At 42.1% G+C, this 12,188-nt stretch overlaps 2 protein-coding genes across 5 annotated transcripts in view; one reads left to right on the top strand and one right to left on the bottom strand.

Annotated features, from left to right (window-relative positions):
• The first annotated feature begins 707 nt into the window (after positions 1-707).
• Positions 708-7,192, top strand: LOC141763193 (calsequestrin-2-like). Its single transcript, XM_074627660.1, has 11 exons — positions 708-1,309; positions 3,126-3,210; positions 3,349-3,449; positions 4,251-4,359; positions 4,982-5,055; positions 5,232-5,362; positions 5,451-5,496; positions 6,244-6,298; positions 6,398-6,498; positions 6,588-6,662; positions 6,743-7,192. Exons 1-11 carry the CDS (start codon positions 1,067-1,069, stop codon positions 6,950-6,952), a joined length of 1,230 nt encoding a protein of 409 aa, XP_074483761.1. The 5' UTR covers positions 708-1,066; the 3' UTR covers positions 6,953-7,192.
• A 2,553-nt stretch (positions 7,193-9,745) lies between these two features.
• Positions 9,746-12,188, bottom strand: part of LOC141763192 (vang-like protein 1) — a 47,422-nt gene continuing 44,979 nt past the window's right edge. For all 4 annotated transcript variants that reach the window (XM_074627657.1, XM_074627655.1, XM_074627658.1 and 1 more), the window contains one exon: positions 9,746-12,109. In XM_074627657.1, coding sequence (XP_074483758.1) covers positions 11,849-12,109 — 261 coding nt within the window. In that variant the 3' untranslated portion in view covers positions 9,746-11,848. The remainder of the gene's footprint in view (positions 12,110-12,188) is intronic.

Raw genomic sequence — 12,188 nt, 5'->3', positions numbered from 1 at the left:
AAGTCTTTTCATAAACAAATTCATATTCTGCCTGTCTAAATAAATCAATTACTTTTTCATTCATTTCATAGCATGAAATTTAATTTTCCAAAGCATATATTGTCCCCCCAGGCCATCAGACTTTTAAATAGATAATCCATTCATGTAAATTATAATATAAATATGTGCATTACATATGCATTAAAGACTGTAAATTATAATATAAAAAAGTGCATTCAAGATTGTAAATTATAATATAAAAAAGTGCATTCAAGATTGTAAATTATAATATAAAAAAGTGCATTAAAGAATGTAAATTATAACATAGGAGGACGTCTGCAGGACAGATAATAATAATAATAATGCATACAGTGCACTTTCATAGACTAAGCTACTGGAGTTACCCTGCACTATATTCATTTTTAACAGTCTCTTCTGCTCTATATTCACTTTTTTAATAGTCCTATATCACAGTTGTTACCCTGCACTATATTCAGTTTTAACAGTTTTCGTCATCTCCTTGTATTTTTATATCTGGTATATTCTTTTTGTACTTTGCACTACTAACTTTTTTACTGCCTTTTTACTAACATGTTTTTCACTATGGAACTGTGATGCTAGAAACTTGAATTTCCCTCGGGATCAATAAAGTTACCATCTATCTATCTATCTATCTATCTATCTATCTATCTATCATAATCATCGCTGATTGAAATCCTTTGTTCTAGTGTCTGAATTTATGTCAAGGGCATATCACATGGACGATTGGACATGGATTGTTGAAGTGAGTTTCTCAGTCAGGGAGAAAAAAAGAAGGAAAGAAAGAGACCCTCCTGGGAGATTTGGGCCAGTAAGACTGAGTGACGGAGAGAGGAGGAGACAGAAGACAGGTGGAGATATAGAGAGAAGCTGAGAGAGAGAGAATAGGGATGACATATTTGTGAGAATATTCATATTTGCTATAGAGAGGTATCAAATCTGTGGATGCATTTTAGGGAATCTCCTTTGTATGTTTGTATTATTCAACCTTGAGAAGTTCTTCAAACTTTGCTCTGGCGTGCAAACACCTCCACAACTTTAAGCAACAATGCATCAGATCTGGCTCTCTCTCCTATCTGGCCTCTGCCTTTGCCCGGTTTTATTCTGCAGTGCCGAGGAAGGTCTCGAGTTCCCCAATTTCGACGGGAAGGACAGGGTGCTGGACATCAGCGAGCGCAACTACAAGAAGGCTCTGAAGAGGTACGATCTGTTGTGCCTGTTCTACCACGAGCCGTTGCCTGCCAACAAGGGCCTGCAGAAGAGGTTCCAGATGACGGAGCTGGTGCTGGAGGTGAGGAAGAGGGTCTGGAGAGGTGGGAAGAGGGGAGTTGGAGGAGTTAGGAAAGAGAAAGAGAGATTAGTGCTGATATTCTTTCTTTATTGTGGAATTTGAGTTAATTGCAATCTGAAAAAAAGTGTACTGCCCTTAAATGCTGTCTAAGAACTCGTTCTACATTTCAGAGATACCACTTTCTTTTCTTTATTAATGGTTGCTAAATCATTTGTTAATACTTTTGGGTTGCCAGGTTGTGGAAATCCCTTTGGAAGTTGTAGCCTTTGTCACGGTCTGGCACTGTGGCGAGAAGCCGTTGGGCTTTTTTGTTAAAAAAAAAATAGCATAAACATTTAACCAATTGTTAAAAATGTTTGCTATAAATTCTCCGTCCCTCAGTTTATGAATGAATCAACTAACTGTTCCAACAGTCAACATCCCTACAAATCCTTAATTTTCCAGTGACACTGACCTCTTAAGGTACACAACACCTGCCAAGGAGACATCATTACTGATCAAAGATGTGTGTTGTGACATCCATTGTCCCGATACCACTGATAACATAAAAATGTCTCAATAAGACAGAGCTCAAATCCCCTCGGGGTTACACTTGCAGCCTCACTGCCGTGCTCATCTGACTCTAACCCGTCATAATAAGTCACTGTATAGTCAGTGATCCACCAGACACTGAATGCCTCATTCTTCCTCTGTCTGCTTGACGTGTCGACTGTCTGTTTAACCATAAAGTGGAGAAGGATTCACAGCTGTCACACATGTTTTACCTGCACACTCTCGCAACTGGCAGGCAGTGATTTTAATCCCATTACGTGCCCTCCTCTGCGGTTCACATGTATCCAGGGACTGTTTCTAGGTCATTCTGTTAATTATAGCTTGTTCCCAAAACTCTTTACTATCTGGTTGTGAACTAGAAATAAGTAGATGTTCTCTTGATTCCCTTCCTTTCTTATTCATGAGCTGTAAGTATGACACAAGTGGACTCTTTTTCAGTTATCACTTTTCCATTCCTGTCATGTTTCGTGCACTGAAAGCAGAAACACTTTCTGGTAAACAGAAACAAATTCTCTTGTCTTCAGTGGTATATTACTAAATCTGTTTTCCTTCCTCGCGCTGAAAGGCAAGCAGTCCTGACTCACAGCTTCCCTCTAACAAGAAAACTCCACAGGGGTTCTCAGCGCACACACACACACACACACCTCTGTAATGAAACGATGTATTGACAAAGACAGCAGCAGCTGTGGATGCCAGCTCGAATACACAGCGCAGAAAGTGACATGTTAAATGTTCTATTTAAAGGTGCAGTGTGTAGGATCTGGTTGCATCTAGCGGTGTGGTTGCAGATTGCAACTAACTGAAACTTATTCTGTGTGCGAAGTGTGTAAGAGGCCGACGCGAAAATGTGAATATCCCTCTCTAGAGCCGGTGTTTGGTTTGTCTGTTCTGGGCTACTGTAGAAACATCGCCATGATTTGTGCCAGTTATAATCTATGGCCCCGACCATGGCTCTGAAATATCAGTATCCTAACTGTGTTGATAAATCCACAGCGCTGTCCGTGGTGCTGAAGTAGCAGACGAATTTGTAATTGCAAATTTTTCCACAATGAAATCGCTAACATGCTGATGTTAAGCATATATAATGTAACATTTGCTAAATGTGGTATAATTTGGACAGTTCCTAAGATCGAAAGGAGTAAGCAGTTAGCAGGCCCAAGTCAGAAAACCTAAGAAGTCTTCTAAGAAGGTTTATAGAGAAAGCATGTCAATAATGTCATTTTGTGCCTTTTGCTGAATGACATTTGTCTGTGTGAACACCCAGCTCACAGCTCAGGTCCTGGAGAACAAAGACATCGGTTTCGGGATGGTGGACTCCCAGAAGGACGCTAAAGTAGCCAAAAAACTGGGTATGACTCATGTGTCTTGCATCACTTGCCATTACTGTGCATGCTGAATGTCTAAATTTGAATTTTGCTTTTATCCAACCTTAGTATTTTCTGTAAAAAGCCTTCTTAAAGTCATATATACTCCTGGTGTTTGATTAGGTCTGGAGGAGGTGGGCAGCTTGTACGTCTTCAAGGACGACCGTGTCATTGAGTTTGATGGGGAGCTCTCAGCAGACACACTGGTGGAGTTTCTGTTGGATGTGAGTGAAAAATCTGCTATTTTTTTAGATGTGTTATCTTGGCACCCATTGAGAGAAGAAATCCTCACAGCAATTAACAGCTGCAGTCTCATTAGAATACGTGTAAATGATGTATTTCATAGCAATACAAGATTCAGCAGGAGAAGCTTTCATGTCACTTTCCCCTGAAGGTATTTCTTATTAAAGGAATAATCTGTGACATTTTACCATGAATAAATTTAAAGAAATAGTTTGACATTTTGGGAAATAAGAGTTGCAACGTGGGAGGGGGCGCTGGTTCTGGAAGTGTTTTTCCCCCTTCCCATTTTAATAGAAATATGGGACTCTCAAGTTGAAATATTTCAACTTAATTTCTGATAAATCATGTCATTTTGGGCGGACAGCTCACAAATACTACAATACCCATGAGCCTTAGCTGCAGTTGCTATGAAGAAGAGGCCAAGTCAGAGGTATGAATCAGAGCTGCAAGAGAATTCAAAACGCTGTGTTGTTGCAGGTGTAAACAAAACATAGTGCCATATTTGCTGAATTCATCCAAAAATTACCCGAAGTGAAGCTGTGTTTGGATGTTTCTTGCCAAAATGCACCAGATATTTTAGTTGTACATTTTTGTACTGATGATTTAACCGGGAGAGTTTCATGCCGAGGAAAAATTAATGGGACTTTCACTTTCAGAACCAGCCGTTCCCAATTCGCAACTGTATACGCTTATTCACTTTCTTGCCGAGAGGTAGATGAAAAAAAAATGTTGACCAGATCTTGGCAGTGAAAATCCCTTACCTATACTATCCTGCCCTCTAGGTGCTGGAGGATCCAGTGGAAATGCTCAACAACGCCATGGAGCTGCGAGCCTTCGAGAGGATGGAGGAAGACATCCGCCTCATTGGCTACTTCAAGGGAGAAGATTCATGTTAGCGAGTGTTTATTAATGCATTTGTCTACACATCATCTACACATTTTCTCCGTCCCCTAAAGCTGCCTCACTGTGTTCCCCAGACGCTAATGGGATCTAAAGGCTAATGGAGCTACATCACCATGCTAAAGGACAACCTGATTCCAGACTGTGGCACTCTAACTCAGTCCCACGAGGGCCTTTAAATAGCTTCTAGTTCTCCGTCTAATAGGTCAAACTGCAATTATAGTTCCTCTCACAAAAAAAAGAGACAGGGAAGATGCTATCTGCTCCGATATGACAGTGGCATGAAGTTTCATTATGGAGCCTATTTCTGTCCAGAGATAGGTTGGTCCTTGGTTGTGACCTTGTTGGGAGCAGAGCCGGGAGCGCGCTACGAGCGTGTAAAACTGTATTAAGGGAGACTTTGTTACTTGGGTGAAGACAGTAGAATCATGATGGGAAATTGAATGAGGCAAGTGTGTTTCACTTCCTTGCCTTCCTGATCACATACTGTAGATCTGGGCTTTGGGATGTGAGCAGAATGTGAATGAAGTTCCTGTTTTACTTTCTTAACGTTGGTTTCTGCCATTCTCTCTTGAGTTCCTCATCAATTTCTCTCTCTCCCCTTTTCTCTCAGACTACAAAGCTTTTCAGGAGGCCTCGGAGCGTTTTCAACCTTACATCAAGTTCTTTGCCACATTTGATAAATCTGTGAGTCTTGCTGTACAAAATAATCTGCATTTATAGTGTCCAACTCTCAGGACTGCTTTGGAACCCACTTTTGATTCTTCTCACATACACATTGCTTGTTAATACACTATTTAACCCCATAATTATATCCTCCACCTGCTTATCACAATGAAATTCTGGCATATTGTATGTTTTAGGTGGCCAAACATCTCTCCCTCAAGATGAACGAGGTGAATTTTTATGAGCCGTTCATGGAGGAGCCGGCCATCCTGCCTGGCAGACCTCTGTCGGAGATGGACATTGTCGAGTTTGTCAACCAGCACAGAAGGTTGATTGGATTTATATCTTTTAATGGTTATTTCAACGCTGTTGATACCCGGTTAAACAGCTTTTTACAAAAAATGTGCTCTTTACAGGGCTACTTTGAGGAAGCTCCGGGCAGAGAATATGTTTGAAACATGGGTGAGTAAGTGTTTGGTCTTACCAAAGAAGACAAGAGTTTGCTCCCCAAACTGATTTGTATCATAGACTGTATATAAGAAGTGGACGTAGTCACTGTGACGTCACTCATTGGATTGTGGACTGCCGTTTTGAAGCCTCAGGTTTGGCATTTTGGCCATCGCCATCTTGTTTTTTTGCAACCAGAAAACATGAGAGCGTAGAGCTAAGTACAACCGAACGCTGAATAACATTTAGGCGACCAAAAAGGTTATAATTAACTTTCATGAGCTGAAAACAAACTGTGAAAGAGTTAAAGTTCTAAGACGAAAATATAGACAACTCCCAGACCGGACATCGCCGTGGTAGCGACCTGTCAATCACAAGGTAGCCACGCCCTAAAGCATCCCCTGCTTTATGGTCTATTTGACTCTAAATGGAACCATAATTTACTAAATGAACATCATGCTGTATTGGAGAAGACTTGAAACTTGTGATTGAGACCATAAACTCATGTTTACAATGTTTACTGAGGTAATAAATCAAGTGAGAAGTAGGCTCATTTCCTCATAGACTTCTATACAATCAGACTTCTTCTTGCAACCAGAGGAGTCGCCCCCTGCTGGCTGTTAGAAAGAATGCAAGTTTAAGGCAATTCCTCATTGGCTTCACTTTTCGAACCCCAGAGTTGCCCACTGTTTTGTACATTTTCGTAGAATTGTCTTGAGCTAATTTGAGTTGTAATAGTACTGAACTTTTTTCAATTCCTAGGAGGACGACATGGATGGAATACATATTGTTGCGTTTGCAGAGGAGGAAGATCCAGGTCTGAACCTTTTCCTTTTTTATTTTGCAGTTGTTTCCCTTTTTATTTTCTTTAGCACGTGAAGGTGAACTCAACTTCCCCCTATTCTGTCGTCCCTAGATGGCTATGAATTCCTGGAGATCCTGAAAGACGTGGCCAGAGACAACACCAACAACCCGGAGCTCAGCATCGTCTGGATCGACCCTGATGACTTCCCTCTGGTTCTGCCTCATCATTAGCGAAGTATTTCTAACAAAAGTATCAACAAATTTGTCACTGATAGTCCAAGTTATTTCTCTCGCCCCTCCAGCTGACCACTTACTGGGAAAAGACCTTCAAGTTGGACCTGTTTAGACCTCAGATCGGTGTGGTCAACGTCACAGATGTAAGTAGTGGTTAAAAAGCTTTGATTGTTCCATAGTGAATTAACCCTTACCTCGACTTTCTTGGCACTCTACGTTCCAGGCGGACAGCGTGTGGCTGGACATGTCCAACGACGAGGACCTGCCCACCCCCGAGGAGCTGGAGGACTGGATAGAGGACGTCCTGTCGGGGAGGGTGAACACAGAGGACGACGACGAGTCTGCCGACGACCAGGAAAGCCCCGACAGCTACGTTCCAGAGGACAGCTACGAAAGCCACGACCCGGATGAGGAAGATGACAGCGACGACTAACCTGAATGTCAAGGGTTGGTGTCCTGGCAGTTCAAAATACTGAACTCGCCTGGCACATTAAAACCACATTACATGACAAATTATCTCATTTTTTGCAAATCAAAAGAAGTAGAAGGATGGAAGTTTTTGGTCTCTCTGTAGATTGTGGTTTAAATAGTTAAGCGGATAAAACAGAACTGATTAAAGGTCATCATGGGAAATTTGTGGCCCAGTTTATAATAAAGTTAGCACAGTGCCTGAAGCAGTAATACACCCGTGTTAATACAATAAAAATAAAATAACAAAAATAAAAAAATAATTGATTGTAGGCACCTTTAAAGTTGACATAAATGATTAATTAAGGGGAATTGTGTGTATACATGTGAAAATAAATTACAAATGTTTTTGTTTTGTTTTAAGTACAATAGTGCTTGAACTTTCTGGTCATTAATTCAGGACATAATAAAAGTACACAACAACTGTGTGTCACCTCTGCGGTTTCTAAGGTGTGCATGTGAGACAGTTCTGTCCCTCATTAGGAAGGTCCAGGCTGATGCTAAAGACAGCAGATTGGCACATTTTCTCCTTCAGTCAACGAGCGTTTTCACCTTGAATTATTCAAACATCGGTGAATAATTCAGCATCATTATGCCTCCTTAATGGGTGAAGGGACCTGGACAGTGAGGCTGAGGGAGTTGGGGTGAGACGAGCTAAAAGGCTGCCCACCGGGGCCCAACAAACTGCATAAGGAGCGGACACACTCCTGCTGGACATGAATTAATAATACAGGGCCATGCTGGAATCATTATTCCCCTGGAGGTGGGTGTGATGCGGTGTGTAAACAGGATGTTTGTGGGGTTCACACGTAATCCATGCAGCCATATCTGAGAGATGACAACTGTGCATTTAAACGTGACCCGAGGCAAGACGACATGTCACGCTCCCTCCTGAGGAAAAGGAAGCAGACGGTGTCATGGTGCGAGTGTTCTGTGTAAGGCCTTTAGGTTACGTAATCCTGTGAATGTCAAGTGTGATGGTGTTTTACATGAGTGTCGACTGAAAAGGAGGGACTGCATTCTCACACACACTCCCGAGAGAGGAAGGATGACAGCAACACTAGCGGGTGTGAGGGTCTATCAGGTTCAATATAAAACCGCAAAGAAAGAGAAGACAGGCGCACAAGACGTGTTAGGGTGTAGATTTCTGTTCAAAACTGAAGCTAGAAGGATTTCCTCTCACGCTTCTTCCATCTTACGCATAACCAAGTAATTACCAAACAAATAGAGAGGGAGGAATGAGGGGAAGAAAAACATTCCATTTAGATGCAAATGCTCCTCGTTTTCCTCTCTCTCCTCCTGGTCCTGGTCACAGATCAGGCGGGTACGGGAGGGGGATTAAGCCGGGGACAGATGAGTTCCGACAGGCGGCCTCGCCGAGGTATGAGGTTGTTTGTTTTCAGCGCCGGACACCGACGCTGACATTCATTTACCCACAAGGCCCGGCTGCGCCGCTCTTGACAGGCTGATGGCAAGCCAATTACCTTTGAGCTTCACGACAACAAAAAGCCACCAAATCAAGGCCAAAAAAAAAAAAGCTGAAATTTTGCAGCGTGTCACACAGCAGGGCCGGACGCTTAATGGGCAGCGACAGAGCAGAGTGTTAGCAAGCCTGCAGCCGGGGCGAGAAGCTGGTGCATATGGAGATGCTGAGGAGGAAGTCTGGAAGAATGGGAGACAGGTAATGAAAGACACTGTACAGTTGAAGCCGCAGTAGCATAATTTAAATTGTTTTGTTCTACGGAAGCCTAGAAGTGTCGATAATCAGATTATGAGTGTAATTTTAAGGGGTTTTAAAGGCGTAAAATCACCTTAAATTTACAAAATAATGCATATACCCCTTAATTTGTACTCAAAGGGGACTGTAATCTTTCAAGTCAGGTGCAAATTCAGGGGTTCATAAGATAATTAATCAATTAATCGAAATTGTAATGTGAAGATATTTTAATGGATTATATGTACGGTTTAGGAGTTCAAAGGGGTAAAAACTCGAAATGGTTTTCATGATTTTTGGAGTTTTGAACTCTTTAAACCAGTTAGTTGATCAATAAGAAATAATAAAACTGTGCATATAACCCATTAGTAATACCTTATTATAATCCATAAATTGATCAATTCAGTATACCTTTAAAATCATGTTACAAATACCTTAATTACCTTTTTTTAAGATAAAGAAAAATCAGAAATTCATTATAGAAGCCTCAAACAAAAAGACACAAAAAGCCTCAATAAACCAGAATACAATGCAGCCATTAAAGGGACACTGTGTAGGATTTGGCGGCATCTAGTGGTGCGGTTGCAGATCGCAACCAACTGAGTACCCCTCCGCTCACTCCTCCCTTCCCTCCAAGCGTGTCAGAGAACTACGGTGGCCTTCAGGTAACGTAAAATTGCTCAATTAAATATACCTTTAAAATCATGTTACAAATACATTACATTTTTTTAAGGTAAAAAGAAAGAAGAAATCCGTTATAAAAGCCTCAAACAAAGAGACACAAAAAGCCTCAATAGACCAGAATGCAATGCAATCATTAAGCACGTTGGATTTTGAGCACATGTGCCTCATTTTCACAAATAAGTTTGGAAGCTTAAAAGTATTCATACACTAACCAGCCACCTTTAACTGAAGAGAGGCATTCTGGGATATGTAGGAAATCACAAAACTGAGGTAAAAGGAAAAGAATCACAAAACGAGGCATCAAACTCATTCGTTTTCACGTGTCCAAGGTGGAATTTCTGCCCAATACGATCCCATACAGCAGTTTTACATTTTATTTTTTTGTTACAAATGCTAATGCTGTGAAACTTGAAACATTGCATCATCATCATCATCATCGACCTGTCCGACAAAAAACCATACCATGACGGAGGACTGTAACCTGGCAACAGCGTGACAGACGGTAGTGATGTGGGAGGCTGGTCGTGTGAACTGGAATGGCATACATACATACATACACACATGCTCGTTTACATAAATAGATACAGTGTAAAAACAGGAGGCACAGTCATATTGGGATCATACAAAGTTCACCTGTCAGTGGGTACAACATGTGACCAGTGGCAGGCGCTCCAAAAGAGACGTTTGCTGTTTGCAGGAAACAGCAAAAATGTGTTTCTTGAGTTCTTCCCAGGTGATTTAACAGCAATTTTTTTTAAAGAATGAACAGTATGTTTGTGTTTTTATATGAAAACATGTTGCTGTAGCCCTCAGGCAGACAAACTGGCACTATTATGGTTACCAGCCAGGGGGCAGTAGGGGACAACCCTGCTCATAGCCACACAAGATATTATCAGTATGACATAGTTTCCTTCTTGAATGAGTTACACAGTATGAATTTGCCGAATCAGAGTGTTCGTGATCTAAAAAAGTGTCATTTTTAGTGCCGTTAGCTTCATTTAACTGTATTTTTCTGGTGTTAGAAGACACGCTGATTCATCAGGGGGAAAGAAATAATTAGAAAAATCCCCTCTGACCTGGAGGGATTCACTGTGAGCACGTTTGTGAGATAACACAGGTGGGACCAGGTAGCAAAGGAAAACCAGACGGTCCAGTTGGGAAGGAGGTTCCGCCCTGCTGCAGTGACACACTATTGATACACTCTGTTGGCTCTATTATGTATTCTAGTGAAACCCTGTGAGACCTGAAAGATGAAATCCTTCTTTAAATACCGTAAATTCTCAAATAGCGGCCTTTATTCAGCCGTAGCTAAGCTTTATTGAACACCGGCTTTAACATGAGGATTTACGGTATTTAGATGTTCTGCTGTATAACCCACAGAAGGGGGGATTCTGGTTTGGAGTAATCAGTAGTACTTTTTATCTGTGACATCGTGGCTCTGTCTCTCCTCCTCACTGCCTTCCCTTTCCATCACGTCAGGCCGATACGGCAGACATGAAAGCCCTGAGAAGGTCACTGAACCGATGAGGCAGCAGGGCAAACGTTTTTTGGGCGTGCGTCCAGCGTCTCTTATGATCCGGATCATGGCGAGTTCGCCCCGCTGTTTAACGTGGCGTGTGTGTGTTGTTCCCAACTGATGTGGAAATATTTCTGATCTTGCTCCGTTGCACCTGGAGAAGAATCGTGCACCGTAACAGCTCAAAGCGTCCCAGGATTAGCACCCAGGGGGGCTACTGTACGCCTCAGGCTGGAGTCTTGACATCTCAACTGGCAAGAAAAGGGTTTGTCCGGAGCTCGACGGAAGTAGTGATGAGGAGATTGTGGAGAGGAAAACATCCTTTTTGAGCAGGCGGAGATCATGTGTTCCATCCTTTTTAGGCATATTCTTTTAATTTATAAACATACATAAATGTGCATTTAATGCAAAGTCTGATTGTTTTTTTTGTCAAATGCATTTAATTTGGTTTTGGAGAGAAAGAAATCCGTTTAATTCTCAATCCGTTGACGTCCAAAAGAGCATCCGAGGACAGCAACACAGGCAGGATATCTGTCACGTGTTTCCGTGAGGCTTCAAATACCTAAATCCAAGTCACACCATCGCAGTCCTTAGTGGTTTGTCTGTCTGTCCCATGGAAATAAAGGAGTGACCGAGACAACAGAGTCTCTGTGTTGTTCCCATCTTGTTTGGCTCCAGCATCTCAAACAGAAAAAGGAACGAGTGATTGCGTTGACACACGTGCGTACACACACTCACGCATACTGTATGTGCACACAACCACGTCCGAGGCGTCGAACCGCCTTCTTTCTTTTGATTTTCAACATAAAAAAAGATCAATATATTCAAACATGAGTGTAATATATAGATTCGTATATAAAAAAATCCAAAAAAGTACAAATAAAAACTGCAAACACAAAATGAGAGCAACGAAACAGGGTGAGGAATAAAAAAAAAAGTTTGGAGTCCTACACAGAGGTTTCGGACTGTAGCCGCAGGACGAACTTGTGTGACTTGGGGTCGATGTACTCCTCCGACATCTGGATGTAAGGGATCTTCTTCGTCGTCACCACCAGGCTGAAGTCCGCGCACTTGAGCAGGAAGATGGAGCCGTCTCTCAGGCCGCTGGTGACCGACGTCTCGCTGATTAGCGTCCACTGGCGAGCCAGCCAGTGGTCCCGGCTGTACTGCAGGGTGGGACCAGGGGCCAGGTAGCTCTCCAGGAACGCCTGGGAGGGAGGGACATATACAAACACGCTCTTATCATATCTTAGAATAAGAAAAGGCCAGCTATGTATAAATGCAAAT

This window comes from Sebastes fasciatus, chromosome 24 (assembly GCF_043250625.1).
Source record: "Sebastes fasciatus isolate fSebFas1 chromosome 24, fSebFas1.pri, whole genome shotgun sequence".
NCBI classification, from domain to species: Eukaryota; Metazoa; Chordata; class Actinopteri; order Perciformes; family Sebastidae; genus Sebastes; species Sebastes fasciatus.
Note: the sequence above shows the minus strand (reverse complement) of the source record. Positions and strands in the feature narration are given on the sequence as shown.

Excerpts from the sequence above, each read along its gene's own strand:
- LOC141763193 (XM_074627660.1), top strand. The coding sequence starts at position 1,067 with ATGCATCAGATCTGGCTCTCTCTCCTATCTGGCCTCTGCCTTTGCCCG. Across the intron at positions 5,056-5,231 it reads TTGCCACATTTGATAAATCT|GTGGCCAAACATCTCTCCCT; the intron begins GTGAGTCTTGCT and ends TGTATGTTTTAG. Across the intron at positions 6,499-6,587 it reads ACCCTGATGACTTCCCTCTG|CTGACCACTTACTGGGAAAA; the intron begins GTTCTGCCTCAT and ends TCGCCCCTCCAG.